The sequence below is a fragment of the Garra rufa genome, chromosome 17 (assembly GCF_049309525.1).
Source record: "Garra rufa chromosome 17, GarRuf1.0, whole genome shotgun sequence".
Classification (NCBI taxonomy): Eukaryota; Metazoa; Chordata; class Actinopteri; order Cypriniformes; family Cyprinidae; genus Garra; species Garra rufa.
The window spans coordinates 10,333,136-10,354,214 of record NC_133377.1 but is presented as its reverse complement, the minus strand read 5'-3'; the positions used below and the strand labels follow the sequence as shown (position 1 = coordinate 10,354,214).

Here is a 21,079-nt window from a genome sequence, read left to right as displayed (position 1 = left end):
AAACTACATCAGCATCCAAACACGCTGAATCAAAAGTGTTTAGCTGCTTTTTTAAAAATGGTGGTTTTTACTTCTAGACCAGCAATGTTTTGTTTGGTGCCAATTACGAACCATTTTTCCTGATTCAGGGCTGGTGCTTTAGGTGTCAAAAGACAGAATTGATTTGAAACTTGGTTCTGGCTCTGAACCAGCACTTAAACTGTCTTGGTGGAAAAGGGGTATCTATCTATCTTCTCCAGTAGCACAGAGATCTTCCAGCGCTTATCAGAGTGCATCAGAACATGCAAATACCTTCATCTCTGCTGAATACGTTTTTGTAATGTTGGCCTCAATGGTGGTTAAGTTAACTTGCCAGAAAAAGCATGTTACATCATAATCCATGGAGCATCTGAGGGGTATAAACCAAGCAGCAGGTCTGATTAGATTTGCATGCTTGTCCTCATCAACTTAATATGCAGCTTTACTTTTCAACAATACTAAGGCTGAAGTTTAACAGACTGATCTGATCTTTACAATGTTTCTGCAAAAGTAATAACAGCTGTCATTTCTTGTTTACTCTTACAGAAGAGGTCGACTACAGCAACTTTGGCACCAGCACTCTGACCCGGAAAAAGAAGGCCGTGGTCACTCTCCGCAACGACCTGAACCGCAAACGGCCCCACATCCGCATTGGCATGCCTCAGGACTTCCGTCCCGTGTCGTCCATTATTGACGTGGACATCCTTCCTGAATCTCACCGAAGAGTTCGGCTCTACCGGCACGGCTCGGACAAGCCCCTGGGATTCTACATCCGTGATGGAACCAGTGTCCGTGTTACACCCCACGGCTTGGAAAAGGTCCCGGGTATCTTTATTTCCCGTCTGGTACCTGGAGGCCTAGCTGAGAGCACAGGCCTGCTGGCCGTCAATGACGAGGTCTTGGAGGTCAATGGCATTGAGGTGACAGGAAAAACGTTGGACCAGGTGACTGACATGATGATCGCGAACAGCCACAACCTTATCGTGACCGTGAAGCCGGTGAACCAGCGCAACAATGTTGTGCGCAGCAGTCGTATCTCGGGCAGCTCGGGTCAATCATCTGACAGCAGTGGTTCGGTGGGATACCCCGCCATTACCGCTCCCACCGGTGCCACGGCCATCTCTCATGGCTACAGCCCAGAAGATCTCGAGAGTGACGAGGAGTCGGACATCGTAATTGAGAGCAACATGAAGCGGCCGTCACGACGCTCCAATGCCTCGGTGGCTTCAACTGCATCCCGTTCCCAGACACAAACGACCACCCTGAACCCACCGAGCCCTCCTACGCGACCCCAAACAAGGCCGCCGTCCACAGTGTCCACGGCCTCTTTCCACTCTCAACCGAGCTTTAACGGCACAGTACACAATAGTTTGAGTTACAAGTTGCACAAGGACCTTACCCTCCAACACCACCCCTACCACAGCAGCAACCCCGCTATGCGGGAGAGCAACGGCAGCCTACACAAAATCCTCAGCAGCCTGAGGACAGACCCCCGTCACAGCCTGGCTTTGCCCAGAGGAGGGGTGGAGGAGGACGGCACAGTCATCACTTTATAATACATACAGTCACATATTAAAATCCAGCCCTCCCAGAGACTCTGCTTTTCAGCCTGGGACATCAGACTCGACTTTGAACCTCACCAAACTTTAAGGGTTTTGTAAAATGAATAATTTAACAGAAACATTATCTGGAATTTTACTCTTTTTAAATGTTTGCTTTCCCTGTGTTGTAATGTCAAAAATGTTTCAGATTTAGTGGTATGTGTCTCTTTTTCTAAGCAGAGCCACTTTTTTATCTTGTCTATCAGTGTTTCTCAGTTCTTGTTTAGAGGTTAATTTTAATCATGTTACCTTAATGTCTTTTGGGACCAGTAGTTGGGTTTTAGACCTGTGCGTACTGTTGTCTTCTGTTTAGGGTTTGTATCTGAAAACAAACATTTGCCCCAGTGTAATAGAAAAGCCAGCTGCATTATGCAAGATTATGCAATATTTGGTTTCCAAATATATTAATATCACTTGTATCAACATTTTTCAAAAAAGGCTTTTTGGAAATGTCATCTCTTTTAAAGTGTCTTAAAATATCACTTGTCGTAAGACATTTACAATCATGTTGGTCATGTAGGGTTTCAGTTAACTTGGTTTCTGGATTATTTGACTGCAGTGGAGTGTAATGGGTCATCACATGTTGGTATTTCTCACTTGTATGTCTTCTTAAAGACCTTTTGACTTCGGGAGTCCAGCGGAATGTGAGTTTGTTGGTTCTCTCTGTGTTTAGTCCGTACACATTTTCTGTCGCCTCACTGTTAATGAAGCCTCACCTCTGACTACCACAACAAAACAGACTGCTGTGTCATAGTAGTCAGATTTTTAGTGTTAATGCTGCCAATTTGCATACTTAAAGGGATAGTGTACCCCAAAATTCTGTATTTTATTCACCCTCAAGTTCTTCCATCCCTGTATTAGTTTCTTTCCACTGTTGAACATGAAAGAAGACATGGTCGTAACCAAACAGTGACATTTTTGGGAGAACTGTCCCTTTAAGTCCAGTCAAACTTGAGGTATTACACGGACAGTCTTATATCATCCTGTTTTACATTTGGAACGCACAGTTTATACCCAGTAATTTAGTTTATAGAGAGAGTCTGTGGAATATTTTCTGTATATAATTTAAAACCACTGTGGACATACCTTCTTCTTCTTTTAGGTTGACTTCGTTTTTGTCTTCTTCAACAAAGACTTACCTTCATATCCACCATCTTTGTGCCTTACTGCCCCTCCTACAGACATGGTTCACTCAAACAGACTAAGTATTTGGATCTGACCACTGGAAATATTTTCATTTTGGTAAAAGCAAGGACATGGTATAACACGTGCATGTGCGAGGCGAAATACATTTGTTGTGAGTCGCCATCTGCTGGTCGCTGACTGAGCTGTGTCTCTTTTGCTGCAAATCCCATTTTTTGTTTTACATTTAATACTTTTTCATTCGTATCACTGTTAATGTCTTGGTTCATCTGTATGTGTATCCATTAACATTGAATAAATTTAATAGAAATTCAAAACAAGACGAGTTCAGAAGCAGATTATTAAAGGAAAAGGGTACAACAGATAATGTCTTAAGTCGTGTCAAGACAGTTTCAGTGTCATATTTATGGTTTAACGCAATAAATTTGTCTACGATCCTAATAGCACTCTATATTAGTAAAGCAGTCAAACCACATTTAAAATAGTAGTTTAAACCCCTTTTAATACAAAAAATACATGTGAATATTGTCTATATTGTTTTTACTGATGTCAATCGTTTTTTAAAAAATGCATAATAAAATTCTGAGATGGAAAAAACTTGTATTTACTCATTTTATTTTTAACGATCAGAGTTCGTTATTAATCATTAACAATTTTAGATTAAATAGTTTTATATATCATCTTTGGACGGGAAACGCTAATGTCAGCTAATTTAATAAACAATTATAAACATAAAATTAATCATTTACGTTATATAATATAAAAATTGTCGTTTTTTAATCTATTTTTTAATCTTTCGGTTTGACCCTTAAAGTCCCCCTGAAATCAAAATTAAAGTTTTTTGGCTTTTAGTATGAATATATTAGTTTTAAGATTATCTATAAGCTAGTGTGTTTCAAAGCAGTGACAAAATTCGCTTTTACAAGATATGGGCATTCAAAACTTACACTCTCGTCACTTCCGCCAATATGAATCAAGGATTTTGATGATATCACCGCGCACTTCAGTTTCAGATCAAACGTTCTGTCCAATAAAATGCTCTCTAGAGTCCGTAGTGTCCCGCCCCCTACACAGAGACGCGGAGCAGATCATATGCGCTCATATGCGCGGTCGGACTCGGCATGTGTTAAACTACACAGCCTCAGCATGATTATTATCACTATTTCGTTTTAGCAAGAGTTTAATATTGAATCTGTGGGGTAATTTATTAGTCTGTGGCTGTCATAAGCTTACAAATGCGGCTTTACCGAGCTCAACGGCTCTGCCCCGAGCAGATATAAATGGAACGCTATTGGCTGTTCAAAATTAGTGGGCGGGGCTTAGCGATATGTTTTTGTTTCAGTTAAAAGAACGTCACCACATAGAAGAACGCTGCGTGTTTCAAGGCACTTCAGTGGACCTTTAATATCACATGACCAACATGTGGTCTACCAGTTCTCTGACTGGCTGTTAAACCCGCGCATGCGCACGTGCTGCTCTGCGTTCACTTCCACATAAACAAGAGCAGTGTAGTGGATAGCGAAACATGGAGCATCGCTTTGACAGGGCGGCAGCGGTGCTGTCACCGCTGGAGGAGTCCAGCGCGGAGGTGAGCAGAGACAGCGGCATCGTGTCCCAGAGCGCTAGCAGCCTGTCTATGGTGAGTGAGGCCCTGAGCAGCGGTACTGTGTCTCAGAGCCCGAGCTTTGGCGCTGCGGTGGCCCAGAGCCCGAGCTCAGCAGCCGGAGAACCCCAGGACCAGAGCGAGCCGGAGCAGACCCAAGACGACGAGTTACTGAGACACACAGCGATCACTTACTCTTCTTATATCAGAGCCAACGCGGAAGAAGAGGTAAGGACCGTTTTGACATGAGTGTTTAATATATTAAAATGCCTATACATCATGGGCCATTGTACAGAATTGGTCTGAATTACGAGTTCGAAACGTCTTTTTCCAGAAAAATGTGTAGGTATGCAAATTGTATAATAGCCGAGGTACACATTTCTAGTAATTGTGCAGTTAATTCTCGTATTATATTTTCAGAAAGGTTTGGAATATTTATCCTCTCCCCAATTTTGTCACCACCAAAACAAAGTAATATATAATTTATTAAGAAGGGTTATATTGATTTAACAAGATTTTGCTTACATCTACATTGTAAATAATTATTTTTCAGAGATAAATCAATAACAATTAAAATTTTAACTGTATTTCAAGTGTAATTAATGAGATTTGTTGCATTTTGAATAAAGTTTTCCTTTGTAAAAGGCAAAAAGTTGATCATACTGATTTTAAAGTTAAAGATTCATTAGTTTTAATATAATTTGAACCAAAAACTATCATAACGTCTTAGTTGATAATTCAGTATACTTTATTTTTGACATAACGTCCCATGTTTCGGTAGTGACAACATCTCATTACAGAATTTTAACTTGCATACTAAAACACATACAAAAAAAATTAATAACTGTACTAACATTTAGTTTATTTCTTGTAAATATGAGGATTATGTGTTCCCTTTTGTCACTACTGTTTCAGTAGCGACAAATTTATGGAATAACACCCAAAAAATCAATTATGTCACTACCGAAACTCCACCAAATGTTTCGGTAGTGACATAATTGAGTTTGTGTTACAGTAGTGACAAATTTATGGAATAACACCCCAAAAAACTAAAATGTCACTACTGAAATTTCACTAAATGTTTTGGTAGTGACAATTTATGGAATAACACCCCAAAAAACAAAGATGTCACTACGAAACTTCACCAAATGTTTTGGTAGTGACAAAATTTATGGAATAACACCAAAAAAAAACAAATATTTCACTACCGAAACTTTGCCAAATGTTTTGGTAGTGACTAAATTTATGGAATAACACCAAAAAACAAATATTTCACTACCGAAACTTTGCCAAATGTTTTGGTAGTGACTAAATTTATGGAATAACACCAAAAAAACAAAGATGTCACTACTGAAACTTCACCAAATGTTTAGTAGTGACAAAATTTATGGAATAACACCCCAAAAAACAAAGATGTCACTACGAAACTTCACCAAATGTTTCAGTAGCGACAAATTTATGGAATAACACCCAAAAAATCAATTATGTCACTACCGAAACTCCACCAAATGTTTCGGTAGTGACATAATTGAGTTTGTGTTACAGTAGTGACAAATTTATGGAATAACACCCCAAAAAACTAAAATGTCACTACTGAAATTTCACTAAATGTTTTGGTAGTGACAATTTATGGAATAACACCCCAAAAAACAAAGATGTCACTACGAAACTTCACCAAATGTTTTGGTAGTGACAAAATTTATGGAATAACACCAAAAAAAAACAAATATTTCACTACCGAAACTTTGCCAAATGTTTTGGTAGTGACTAAATTTATGGAATAACACCAAAAAAACAAATATTTCACTACCGAAACTTTGCCAAATGTTTTGGTAGTGACTAAATTTATGGAATAACACCAAAAAAACAAAGATGTCACTACTGAAACTTCACCAAATGTTTAGTAGTGACAATTTATGGAATAACACCCCAAAAAACAAAGATGTCACTACGAAACTTCACCAAATGTTTTGGTAGTGACAAAATTTATGGAATAACACCAAAAAAAAACAAATATTTCACTACCGAAACTTTGCCAAATGTTTTGGTAGTGACTAAATTTATGGAATAACACCAAAAAAACAAATATTTCACTACCGAAACTTTGCCAAATGTTTTGGTAGTGACTAAATTTATGGAATAACACCAAAAAAACAAAGATGTCACTACCGAAACTTCACCAAATGTTTTAGTAGTGACAAAATTTATGGAATAACACCAAAAAAACAAAGATTTCACTACCGAAACTTTGCCAAATGTTTTGTTAGTGACAAATTTATGGAATAACACCCCAAAAAACAAAGATGTCACTACGAAACTTCACCAAATGTTTTAGTAGTGACAAAATTTATGGAATAACACCAAAAAAACAAATATTTCACTACCGAAACTTTGCCAAATGTTTTGGTAGTGACTAAATTTATGGAATAACACCCCAAAAAACAAAGATGTCACTACTGAAACTTCACCAAATGTTTTAGTAGTGACAAAATTTATGGAATAACACCAAAAAAACAAATATTTCACTACCGAAACTTCACCAGATTTTTTGGTAGTGACACAATTTATGGAATAACACCCCAAAAAACAAAGATGTCACTACCGAAACTTCACCAAATGTTTTAGTAGTGACAAAATTTATGGAATAACACCCCAAAAAACAAATATTTCACTACCGAAACTTCACCAAATGTTTTAGTAGTGACAAAATTTATGGAATAACACCCCAAAAAACAAATATTTCACTACCGAAACTTCACCAAATGTTTTAGTAGTGACAAAATTTATGGAATAACACCAAAAAAAACAAAGATTTCACTACCAAAACTTCACCAAATGTTTTGTTAGTGACAAATTTATGGAATAACACCCAAAAAACAAAGATGTCACTACGAAACTTCACCAAATGTTTTAGTAGTGACAAAATTTATGGAATAACACCAAAAAAACAAATATTTCACTACCGAAACTTCACCAAATGTTTTAGTAGTGACAAAATTTATGGAATAACACCAAAAAACAAAGATTTCACTACCGAAACTTTGCCAAATGTTTTGGTAGTGACTAAATTTATGGAATAACACCCCAAAAAACAAAGATGTCACTACTGAAACTTCACCAAATGTTTTAGTAGTGACAAAATTTATGGAATAACACCAAAAAAACAAATATTTCACTACCGAAACTTCACCAGATTTTTTGGTAGTGACAAAATTTATGGAATAACACCCCAAAAAACAAAGATGTCACTACCGAAACTTCACCAAATGTTTTAGTAGTGACAAAATTTATGGAATAACACCAAAAAAACAAAGATTTCACTACCGAAACTTCACCAAATGTTTTAGTAGTGACAAAATTTATGGAATAACACCAAAAAAACAAAGATGTCACTACCGAAACTTCACCAAATGTTTTAGTAGTGACAAAATTTATGGAATAACACCAAAAAAACAAATATTTCACTACCGAAACTTCACCAAATGTTTTAGTAGTGACAAAATTTATGGAATAACACCAAAAAAAACAAATATTTCACTACCGAAACTTTGCCAAATGTTTTGGTAGTGACAAATTTATGGAATAACACCAAAAAAAACAAAGATGTCACTACCGAAACTTCACCAAATGTTTTAGTAGTGACAAAATTTATGGAATAACACCCACAAAAACAAAGATTTCACTACCGAAACTTCGCCAAATGTTTTGGTAGTGCCAAAATTTATGGAATAACACCCACAAAAACAAAGATTTCACTACCGAAACTTCACCAAATGTTTTAGTAGTGACAAAATTTATGGAATAACACCAAAAAAACAAAGATGTCACTACCGAAACTTCACCAAATGTTTTAGTAGTGACAAAATTTATGGAATAACACCAAAAAAACAAATATTTCACTACCAAAACTTCACCAAATGTTTTAGTAGTGACAAAATTTATGGAATAACACCAAAAAAACAAATATTTCACTACCGAAACTTCAACAAATGTTTTAGTAGTGACAAAATTTATGGAATAACACCAAAAAACAAATATTTCACTACCGAAACTTTGCCAAATGTTTTGGTAGTGACAAATTTATGGAATAACACCCACAAAAACAAAGATTTCACTACTGAAACTTCACCAAATGTTTTGGTAGTGACAAAATTTATGGAATAACACCAAAAAAACAAATATTTCACTACCGAAACTTCACCAAATGTTTTAGTAGTGACAAAATTTATGGAATAACACCAAAAAAACAAATATTTCACTACCGAAACTTCACCAAATGTTTTAGTAGTGACAAAATTTATGGAATAACACCACAAAAACAAAGATTTCACTACTGAAACTTCACCAGATTTTTTGGTAGTGACAAAATTTATGGAATAACACCCCAAAAAACAAAGATGTCACTACCGAAACTTCACCAAATGTTTTAGTAGTGACAAAATTTATGGAATAACACCAAAAAAACAAATATTTCACTACCGAAACTTCACCAAATGTTTTAGTAGTGACAAAATTTATGGAATAACACCAAAAAAACAAATATTTCACTACCAAAACTTCACCAAATGTTTTAGTAGTGACAAAATTTATGGAATAACACCAAAAAAACAAAGATGTCACTACCGAAACTTCACCAAATGTTTTAGTAGTGACAAAATTTATGGAATAACACCAAAAAAACAAATATTTCACTACCGAAACTTCAACAAATGTTTTAGTAGTGACAAAATTTATGGAATAACACCAAAAAAACAAATATTTCACTACCGAAACTTTGCCAAATGTTTTGGTAGTGACTAAATTTATGGAATAACACCAAAAAAACAAATATTTCACTACCGAAACTTCAACAAATGTTTTAGTAGTGACAAAATTTATGGAATGACACCAAAAAAACAAATATTTCACTACCGAAACTTCACCAACTGTTTTGGTAGTGACAAAATTTATGGAATAACACCCCAAAAAACAAAGATGTCACTACCGAAACTTCACCAAATGTTTTGTTAGTGACAAATTTATGGAATAACACCAAAAAAACAAATATTTCACTACCGAAACTTCACCAAATGTTTTAGTAGTGACAAAATTTATGGAATAACACCAAAAAAACAAATATTTCACTACCGAAACTTCAACAAATGTTTTAGTAGTGACAAAATTTATGGAATAACACCAAAAAAACAAATATTTCACTACCAAAACTTCACCAAATGTTTTAGTAGTGACAAAATTTATGGAATAACACCCCAAAAAACAAAGATGTCACTACCGAAACTTCACCAAATGTTTTAGTAGTGACAAAATTTATGGAATAACACCAAAAAAACAAATATTTCACTACCGAAACTTCAACAAATGTTTTGTTAGTGACAAATTTATGGAATAACACCAAAAAAACAAATATTTCACTACCGAAACTTCACCAAATGTTTTAGTAGTGACAAAATTTATGGAATAACACCAAAAAAACAAACATTTCACTACCGAAACTTCAACAAATGTTTTAGTAGTGACAAAATTTATGGAATGACACCAAAAAAACAAATATTTCACTACCGAAACTTTGCCAAATGTTTTGGTAGTGACAAAATTTATGGAATAACACCCCAAAAAACAAAGATGTCACTACCGAAACTTCACCAAATGTTTTAGTAGTGACAAAATTTATGGAATAACACCAAAAAAACAAATATTTCACTACCGAAACTTTGCCAAATGTTTTGGTAGTAACAAATTTATGGAATAACACCCACAAAAACAAAGATTTCACTACTGAAACTTCACCAAATGTTTTGGTAGTGACAAAATTTATGGAATAACACCCACAAAAACAAAGATTTCACTACTGAAACTTCACCAACTGTTTTGGTAGTGACACAATTTATGGAATAACACCCCAAAAAACAAAGATGTCACTACCGAAACTTCACCAAATGTTTTGTTAGTGACAAATTTATGGAATAACACCAAAAAAACAAATATTTCACTACCGAAACTTCAACAAATGTTTTAGTAGTGACAAAATTTATGGAATGACACCAAAAAAACAAATATTTCACTACCGAAACTTCACCAAATGTTTTAGTAGTGACAAAATTTATGGAATAACACCAAAAAAACAAATATTTCACTACCGAAACTTCAACAAATGTTTTAGTAGTGACAAAATTTATGGAATGACACCAAAAAAACAAATATTTCACTACCGAAACTTTGCCAAATGTTTTGGTAGTGACAAAATTTATGGAATAACACCCCAAAAAACAAATATTTCACTACCGAAACTTTGCCAAATGTTTTGGTAGTGACAAAATTTATGGAATAACACCCCAAAAAACAAAGATGTCACTACCGAAACTTCGCCAAATGTTTTGGTAGTAACAAAATTTAGTAGTGACATCTTTGTTTGTTTGGATGGAGTTTGTTTGGAGTTTTTGTTACGTTAGTGACAAATTTATGGAATAACACCCAAAAAAACAAAGATGTCACTACCAAAACTTCATCAAATGTATTGGTAGTGTCTGTTTCGGTGGTGACAATTTTAGATACTTTTGAGACTAACTCAAAGATGCTAATCAGCACATGGTTAGCTAGCACAGTTCTGAACAGTTGTACATGTATAAAAACTAAATGTTATGGAATAACACCCAAAAAAGTGTGCTTAATTGCAAAAAAAAAAAAAAAGGTGTTTGTTAGTGATGTTTCTTAGAGTTACATACAGTTACGGACTTTGAACACATTTACCTCAAAATGATGAGGCCTATCTACTCACCATGTAGCTATGAGAGAGAGTGGCACATGAATATTTCCTGATCATCAGTCTCAGCCAATGGACTAGAAAATACAGTATTTTGGGAGTGATTTGAAAATGCGGGACACCTTTTTTGTAAATAAATATTATTTTAAACTTTACTTTTTAAAAGAATCAAAAAGATACTTCTAAAAACAACATTGGAAAAAAATGATTTCAATATCATTTTCATAAGTTGAAATTTAGAGGTTAGGGTTCGGGATAGCCACCTCCCAATTGCCAGTACCCAACAAATTATATATTAAGCTTACTAATATATTGGGTTCAATAGATAATAGAAGGATCTTAGTAAACATCAAAGATTTGAATACTTAAATGCTTTTCAAATGTGTTTTTTGGTTGTGGGACAACAGTTTGGACCAATTCTGTAGAATGGCCCATATACACAATATATTGAGGACATAGAAAAACTTAAATTTAATTTAAAATTATATTATATTGCTGTTCTTCTGAATATTAGCACAGCGGTAATTTGCCCTTACTAGAGAAATATGCCATTTCTATCCAATAGGTATTTAATCAAAAATGTTTGTATATATTAAACAGATATAGGGCTGTTACCAATCAAATTAAATTCGTATCAACAAAAAAAAATTTTGCAGTGGAGAGGTGGCACAGAATTTGCATCTGAAGTGGCATTTCGATGCGTCCACACTGGCTGTTTAATGCAGGACATGAATGCAGTTCCAAATGCATACAATGTTTTGATGTTTTAAAAACAAAACATTCAGTACTGATATTTGAAATGATTTGGGAGGACAAAAATGGAAAATATACTTTAAATATTAACCTAAAATTGCCAGTAGGTGTCGGCAAATCACTGCATGAGTGATTTCATTCAACCGATTTGTTCAAACAGCCAATTGATACAGTAATAAAACACTGGGCCTGTCCAATTACCCACATTTGTCTGTGAATTTAGACATATAGCTCACATACTGTTTTTGGAAGTGGACCAGGACCAGAACCTCTAGCTACAAAAACTACCTTTTTTTTCATCTGCAACTGCCCTCATCAACAATTTCCATGACCAATCACGGTTTCTTATGTGCCCCCATGGACATTGCGCATTACGTGAACTTAAATTCAAACTGTGAACATTTGCACTGGAATATTTTGCACATCTTTACTCTTAGCAACAATCTGCTAGTTTGACATAAACTGACACATTTTATATCTTGAATACAATGTAAATCGCTTTGAATAAGCCATATTTATTTAGAGTGCGTTAGATGTGTTTGCTTTCAAAGTATGGTTACTTCCTTGAGTATAATACCAGATTCCCCACATAATAACACATTATAATGCTAATTGTAAAAATGTGGTTCTAATAGAATTACTATAGTGATTGGAGTCCTGTACCTAGATAACGATAATCCAGTTAAACAAATAATACCACATCTTTGTATTTGTTAAACGATATTTGTTGAGAAAGCATATGACCGTGAACATTAGCGAGGTAATTCAAGTCAGTTGTTTCAATTCATGGGTTTAAGATCACATGATTATAGCACCCCCTGCTCTATTGAATAACATGAACATGAAAAAGAAAGTTTATATTAACCACAACAGATTCAAATCTATTTGTGAAGAAGTGAATGGAGAATAGTGTGAAGAAATTCAAAACCACTGTCACTCTTCTTGGGAGTGGTTGTCTAACAAAAACCTCTCCAAAAGCAGGTCATGTTCCCCTGAGGTTCTTTGTGACATCTGCAAGCCTCTCTAGCATTGGCTGAAGGTTATATTTTTTTAATTTATGGAACTATGAGTTCTTGGTTACACAAAAAATGACTACAGGAGAATGTCATGAAGCAAACGGAACCACTTCAGGATTGCAGGATTAGTTTTAGTTTAACAAAACTTAAAAAAATAATTCAGACTTAATGGAAAATGAATAGTTCACCAAAAAATGTACTTATCCTCAGGTCATCCGAGATGAAGATTGTTTGTTCATCAGAACAGATTTGGAGAAATTTAGCATCACATCACATGCTTATCAGTGGATCCTCTGCAGTAAATGGGTGCCGTTAGAATGAGAGTCCAAACAGCTGATGAAAACATTACAATAATCCACAAGTAATCCAGGATTTTATTCGCACGAGTGACACTAAAAACATCCCAGAAGTAATTTAGAGCGATCTGAATATTCAAATCATGTTTGGTGCACACAGCGTAACGGCAGCTGTAGTGATGCAATGACTTTACCAATTATCGATTGGCTGTTTTATTTAGAAGGCGGGACTATTCTGGCATTTGTGCGTTGTAGTGTTGTCACGATACTGGAATTTCTAACTTCGATACGATACCTTGAAAAATATCGATATTCGATACTATGTTTGATACCACAGAGAAAAAAACAGCCACAATATTATTCTTTTTAAATTAAAGATAAATATAACACATAATAAGTCTAGAACATGACAATGAGGTATAAGCATATGTACCCTGCTACAGCCCTGTTCAGCTTCTTAGCTTCATTTGAGTTTGCTTCATACTTTCTTTGCTGTTCAAATACAACTGGTAGTGTAGGTCGTAAACTTTTTTTTTCTTTTTAGACCACACTTTTAAAATTAACTGAACTATCTTAACTAATCTTAGAACTTAAGTTAAGGGTAAAAGATATTTGTTAACATTAGTTAACATGACTAAACAATGAAAAATACTTCCAAAACATTTATTAATCTTAGTTAAAAGCTAATTTAAACTATCATTTACTAATACCTGAACTAATTAAAATGCAAAGTTCTATCTGTTAATATTTTTTATTGGACCAAAGCTAACATGATCTGTTGTATTTTTATTATCTACGGTTATCAAAGATTAAAATATACTGTAACAAATGCATTGCTCATCGTTCATAAATGCTGGTTAATAGATTAACATTATTTGACGAACAGATTTTAATGCCGGATTCATAATCACCGATCCATGGAGGCAAACATGCGTGCATCACACGCGAAAACAATGCTCACTTGCTCACTGGATAGACATTAAGACAAATTGCAGAATTTCAGTAATGATTTGTTTTAAATAAAGTTAAATAAGCGCTGTTAATTTACATTTGACCGCAGTTAAAGTATTTACTCGTCTAAGATTCCTCAATCTGATTATATTAACGAACTACGGTAAAAAACGGGACAACACTCATATCAGCAACAATCAGTCTTATTTAATGATTCAGTAATAGTTAAAATGAGAACAGTTACCAACCTCTCGAATTTCTTTATATAGATCCGGGTGTCTGTCTTTCAGGTGCTTTGCGAAATTAGTGATGTTAGCGCCTTTTGTTAGCACCGTGTTCATTTGCTTCATGGAAATGCATATCTGAAATATTTCCAGATAGCACTCCTGCTGTGTTCCTTATCAAACAAAGCTGGTCGCGGGGGCGCCGCACTCGCACTTTCTATTCGCTTCACTTAAATGAGACGAGACAGGCACTGCGGTCACGCGCCTTTGAGGAGAAGTGAAAGTGACAGTTCTGCTAGTATCGATACCTCGGGAAATTAGTATTGGTACCGTTCAGATATTTCAGTATCGATATTTATCGAAATATTGATATTTTTGACAACACTAGTGCGTTGCAATTTCTTTAATTTATAAGTCATAGGAGTGCACCATCTTGATATAAGGTGCACTAGAGTTATTAAAAAGTACCGGGTTCGGTACTGAAATTTTAAACACTCCCATTTACTTATGTGTGAGTGTTTGGTGAGGAGCGTGAAGCGCTGATCATTGTAGCCAGTCACAGTCATATCTGTTGAGCACATGAACACTATAGCCATTCAGCAGTGTTTAAAATTCGACTCAACAGCGCTCAAATGTGAGCGGGAAATAGACGTTTTTAGAATTTCAGTACCGAACTCTGTACTTTTTGACAACTCTAAGGTGCACCCAGCAAAAATTATGCAAATACTGAGGAAACAATGCCGAACGGAGGACCACTTCTTAAACAAAAGTTGGTTTTCTTGGCCAAAACAATACAAAAAATGCAAGCACTGTCACCAACAGCCAATTTAGTTTTAATTTTCTTTAGTTTTCATTTTAAAGAAGCTGTTTTCTTTGCTGTTTACCTGACATTAAGCTACGGAGGTATTTATTTGATTCCGCGGTGTTTGCTAAACTTTCTGTAATTTTCTCGTCATATTAGTTTTTGGTAATAAACGTATAAGACAGTTTGTCATCAGAGTTGGGTGGTAACTGATTACATGTAATCTGGATTACTTAATCATTTTCCAAAAGTGAACTACTTGTTATTAGATTAAATTACATTTTGAAATACTCATAATCAGACTACAGTTACTTTTTTATGGATTACATGATTACATATTATTTACACAACAGCAATAAATTATTCATAATTTATTGATTCTCCCTAAATCCTCTTTTTCATTTCTTTATTTTTTCTTTCTAAAAATAATCTACTGCTTATATACATTCACAAAGTCTTCAAGTTTTGTTGACATTCACACAAAGATCAGTCATCTTTCAAGTGGTGAAAGCATTTCAGCACTGATTTACAAAAATCGTTTCAGATTTAAAAAGTGTTTTAACATTGCATCAACTACTAATGAGCACATTGATTTTTTTATTTGAATTATCACTCTGTATTTACTATTTAACCATGTATTTGGAAGGCTTTTGTCTTTTAAACACATTAAAATGCACAAATTCAACGTTTTTTATTGATATACTTATTTGAAGGGGGTACTTCAAATAAGTATATCAATAAAAAAAAAGTTGAATGAGATCAATAATATATTATAAATAAATATTTCACATTTGAATGTTCACATTTGCATGTTCATTGGTTCTCCAACAATGGTTATGGTCACATGAAATGCAGGTAAACAAATAAAATATTTTTATTTAGATTAGATTGATTTTAAAATAATTTATTTTAATTTAACATTTTCTATGATTTAATTCATTATTAGTTTTCATTAAACTCATAAACCCCCTGCAGTTCCTTCACAAACACCAGTTTGGGAAACCTTGACGTAATATTATGTGTAATGCACTTCATGTTGTTAATAACAACAAATGGAATGTATTTTCTTACTCTTTGTATTTTTATGTCAATATGGTGCAACATTGTCCTGTTAAATCAATGTGATAAACAAGTAAGGTCAAAAATAATCAGAAGGTCTGAAATGTGTAATAAATAATAAGATAAATAATAAATGTGTAATGTAATGGATTACGTTACTAACTAAAGTTTGTGTCACGTTATTTAGAATCAGTAATGGATTACAATTTGTTAGTGTATAGTACTGTACAGTCGTGGCCAGAGGTTTTGAGAATTACATAAATATTGGAATTTGGAAAAGTGATCAGATGAATTGCATAGTCCTTCTTTGCCATGAAAATTAACTTAATCCCGAAAAAAAACTTTCCACTGCATTGTTAAGAAGGCTTCAGGGCATCCAAGAAAGTTCAGCAAGCGCCAGGATCGTCTCCTAAAGAGGATTCAGCTGCGGGATCGGAGTGCCACCAGTGCAGAGCTTGCTCAGGAATGGCAGCAGGCAGGTGTGAGCGCATCTGAACCCACAGTGAGGCCAAGACTTTTGGAAGATGGCCTGGTGTCAAGAAGGGCAGCAAAGAAGCCACTTCTCTCCAAAAAAAACATCAGGGACAGATTGATCTTCTGCAAAAAGTATGGCGAATGGACTGCTGAGGACTGGGGCAAAGTCATATTCTCCGATGAAGCCTCTTTCCGATTGTTTGGGGCATCTGGAAAAAGGCTTGTCCGGAGAAGAAAAGGTGAGCGCTACCATCAGTCCTGTGTCATGCCAACAGTAAAGCATCCTGAGACCCTTCATGTGTGGGGTTGCTTCTCATCCAAGGGAGTGGGCTCACTCACAATTTTGCCCAAAAACACAGCCATGAATAAAGAATGGTACCAAAACACCCTCCAACAGCAACTTCTTCCAACAATCCAACAACAGTTTGGTGAAGAACAATGCATTTTCCAGCACGATGGAGCACCGTGCCATAAGGCAAAAGTGATAACTAAGTGGCTCGTGGACCAAAACGTTGACATTTTGGGTCCATGGCCTGGAAACTCCCCAGATCTTAAAACTTGTGGTCAATCCTCAAGAGGCGGGTGGACAAACAAAAACCCACTAATTCTGACAAACTCCAAGAAGTGATTATGAAAGAATGGGTTGCTATCAGTCAGGATTTGGCCCAGAAGTTGATTGAGAGCATGCCCAGTCCAATTGCAGAGGTCCTGAAAAAGAAGGGCCAACACTGCAAATACTGACTCTTTGCATAAATGTCATGTAATTGTCCATAAAAGCCTTTGAAACGTATGAAGTGCTTGTAATTATATTTCAGTACATCACAGAAACAACTGAAACAAAGATCTAAAAGCAGTTGAGCAGCAAACTTTGTGAAAACTAATATTTGTGTCATTCTCAACTTTTGGCCACGACTGTACATTGCTGTTGTGGTGAATCCAGATTAAAGTCTCTCTACTGTATTGGTATGGATCATAGATTTGCTCTAAGTAAGCTTAACTTACTGGAATTCTGCTTTATGATAAACAGTCTCCTGCACGTGTGTATCACAAGTTTTTATGATGACCAACTCAAAGTTTCTTCCACATATCTCCTATTGGAGCACAGTGTAGTTACTGTATCAAGCCTAATTTGTTAAGCGTGATATGGAAGAAAGACTGACTTGTTCTCTGCGCTGCTGACTGAATTTGATTAAATTCCTGACACATGGCTGCTTTTTAAATTATTTATTGTCCTTTGTTTTTACAAGGTAGTATGTAAAGCAACTTTTTGTCCTTCTAAATTCTTATATCACATGTACACACATAATTATTTTTACAGTATGTCATGTGGGGATGCACCAAAATGAAAATTATTGGCTGAAGCCGAACAAAATTAAACACTGGGCTGAAGGCCGATTACCGAACACGGTTTTTCGTATTTTTTTCCCTCATGTATTTTGGCAATTTTTTTCACCATTGCATAAATTAAATAGCCAAAATGTGCTTTTTACAGTTTTGTCTTGCTTTTCAAAAACAACATTTTAAAAATATTTACTTAACACTGAACATTTTTAACATTCTAGTAGATGTTATAGCCCACCAACAAAGCACAATTTAACTTAAAATTAATAAGTTAGTAAAAGAATATTCTTATGGTCATTTTTAAGACCCCCTTCTTGAATCAGGCATGTGTTTTTTTAATGTACAAATAAATGCAGCTTTGCTGAGCAAAGGGGAATGTTATAATAAATGTATTAATAGAGCTGTTGTAATGATTGTTATCATTATTTTTGTTTTTATTTTTATTTTATTTTACAGAACAACAGTAAAATTACAGTGCTAACATTTATGAATGTTGACTTATTTTGGCGGAAACCCACAAAAAGACCTCAGTACTGCTACTTTTTGCTGACAGAATCAGATTTACGCTGTTTTATCACGCTGTTTCCCTCGCGCTTTTGGACTTAGAACCCTGGCTCAGGAGCTTGTGCAGCACTGTCAGAATACATACAATTTGTGTGTGTATTAGACATAAGGTTCTGTAGTTTATGTACTAATGGTTTAAGGCCATTTCGTGATTCGTCATCATACATTCTCTTGTCATCGAAGGCATGCGATGCAGTTCTAAACAGTCTCTCGCTGTCGGTGCTTGTAATGATTTTTGCTTTTTTTTTCTGACAGTTTTAGATGCTTCCACACTGCCGACATGTTTGCTGCATTAGTGCGCGCCTCTATTTGATCGTGTCACGTCATTGTTCGTTATAATTTATTCAGCCTTTTCGCTTATTCTGTATATTCGGTTGCCGAACATTCGGTGCATCCATAATATCATGTGCTGCTCTTTACATTCATTATGCATTTGTTGTGCAGGTCCTGTGCTTGGAGAAAAGCCTGGAGGAAATGCTTACAAGAGTTGATGAGTTTGTTGGCATGCTTGATATGGTAAGATCAATGTTTCTGCGTTTACTGTTGTGTTTTCTATATTTTTTTCACCTTCTTTGCCACACTTATATTTTTATAATTCAGCATGCATTCAATGGATAGTGTTGTTCTTAACTAAAACTTTTTTATATATATATAGATTCGAAATGACACCTCACAGGTGGTCAATGACAACCTACCACAGATACAAAGAAAATCTGAAGAGATGAGAGAGATTTACCGAAAAATTGACAAATTGGAGGTAATGGCTTTAAATGCGGTCTTTAAACAATGGTGATGAATAGACGTTTTGTTGTTGTTGTTTCAAGTGTGCTGTCTAATTGTCAGGCCTTTGTCAAAATGGTTGGAGCCAATGTCGGTGCAATGGAGGAACAAGTAACTCAAGTTGAAGGTGAAGTTGGAACCCTACCAGGAGCTTTCAAAAAGATCTTCCGCACAATGGCCGTACCAGGTTTTTTAAATGTAAGCTCTTTATATGTACATACATTCCTGCTATGTTATTTAGCAACTGCTAACAAATGTTTACTTCCTCTTCTTTTTGTCTTCAGAAACCTGCTAGTCCAAGAAGGCAATCACAAAGACATCAAGAGCTTCCCAGTGTGTTCAGGACAGAAGATTACTTTAAACCTCAGTCTGAGCAGTAAAAGACTGTCGTATTGACTTCTTGAAGTACCAACCAAGACCAGGGTTCTCCAACATCAGCAGTGCTGCCTGCTTTCAGATGCAAACACCTGGGATTGCTGACACAAACATTTCACGGTCACTTTACCTGCAACTTATTTAATGAATCCTGATCGAAGCCAACTGTTGTTTTAGTAGGCAGTCTAATGGCAGCTAGTTTTATAACCTACAGAAGCTTTGGTTTTAAATAACTTGTTTGTTTGTTTTTCCTGAAGTGCCTCTCCAGGAAGTCTGACACTGTTTCTTATAAATGGGAAAGCATGCTCGAAAAATGTCAGAACATTAGTTGAAACGTTTATATGATTTTTACTCCAACTTGTACATAGTTTTACAGCTTTATAATTTTTTTGCCCTCAGTCTTTTCTTCCAGTGCTTGAGATCTTTTTGCACTACTTTCACTGTTGCTATTTATCACTGATCTGTCTTATTAAGATCTAAAATTTGGTGTCTGGCACAGGTTGACAATGAATATTTGATGAATTCACGTAACCAGTGGGTTATTATGTAGCATTCAGCGCCGCACACTTAGCCAAATGATCGCCACAACAAATATCGTTCCTCATGGACCATTTACTTTTATACTTAAATGTCCATGGACAGTTGTGTTATGCTAATTGTTACATAATTGTGACTAATGATTGTCTATTTGTAATAAATTTCTAAATGTAGCCTAATATAAAGTTACTGATCATCAATTATTTTTGGTCAGCTGTATTGGTCAATTGTAGTGGAAGTTATGAAACATTTCAAACAAAGAAAGATACAAGAAATCAATTCAAGCATCCATTCATATTATATTTGTTACATGGACTGGCCGCTAGAGACTGGCTGCAAAAGGGAGTCAATCCCATAGACGCCCCATGTTAAACTACTGCCCAACTTTACAGCAGAAAAAAATATGTTTACAGTCTTGTACAAAAAGTGGTTTTGGTCTATATAGCTAATTTCGCCCTTCATGTCAACTGTGAGGGGGGTGATTTTTTTTATAACTCATCCGTTTAAGTTATATTAAGCCTTAATTAATATTAAGCATAATTAAGGGTGTGGCCACTTGAGTGACAGGGGGATTGCCGCTGCTGTCACCATGGTCGCGCTAGGCGGGTGTGGTTTCAGCAACCAGCTCCACCCACGTCCCGCCTCTTTGCCCATTTTCGATTAACCAGAACCTTGCAGAATCTGCAAAATGTTAATTATTTTACCAAAATAGCAGGGATCATACAAAATGTGTTATTTTTTTTATTTAGTATTGACCTGAATAAGATATTTTATGTTAGAAA

General features: G+C 35.3%; 2 protein-coding genes across 2 annotated transcripts in view; both read left to right on the top strand.

Moving 5' to 3' along the window:
- Window positions 1–3,344, top strand: part of pard6gb (par-6 family cell polarity regulator gamma b) — a 66,213-nt gene extending 62,869 nt beyond the window's left edge. The window contains exon 3 of the mRNA XM_073821762.1: window positions 565–3,344. Coding sequence (XP_073677863.1) covers window positions 565–1,574 — 1,010 coding nt within the window. The 3' untranslated portion in view covers window positions 1,575–3,344. The remainder of the gene's footprint in view (window positions 1–564) is intronic.
- Window positions 3,345–3,575: 231 nt separating this feature from the next.
- LOC141289948 (biogenesis of lysosome-related organelles complex 1 subunit 4-like) lies at window positions 3,576–20,500 on the top strand. The gene is made up of 5 exons (XM_073822144.1): window positions 3,576–4,593; window positions 19,050–19,121; window positions 19,261–19,362; window positions 19,449–19,583; window positions 19,670–20,500. The coding sequence occupies exons 1-5, from the start codon at window positions 4,288–4,290 to the stop codon at window positions 19,763–19,765; spliced, it is 711 nt and encodes a 236-aa protein (XP_073678245.1). The 5' UTR covers window positions 3,576–4,287; the 3' UTR covers window positions 19,766–20,500.
- Window positions 20,501–21,079: the final 579 nt, after the last annotated feature.

Coding starts and splice junctions, on each gene's coding strand:
- LOC141289948 (XM_073822144.1), top strand. CDS start 4,288: ATGGAGCATCGCTTTGACAGGGCGGCAGCGGTGCTGTCACCGCTGGAG. Junction 4,594..19,049: donor GAGCCAACGCGGAAGAAGAG/GTAAGGACCGTT, acceptor TTTGTTGTGCAG/GTCCTGTGCTTGGAGAAAAG. Junction 19,584..19,669: donor CCGTACCAGGTTTTTTAAAT/GTAAGCTCTTTA, acceptor TTTTGTCTTCAG/AAACCTGCTAGTCCAAGAAG.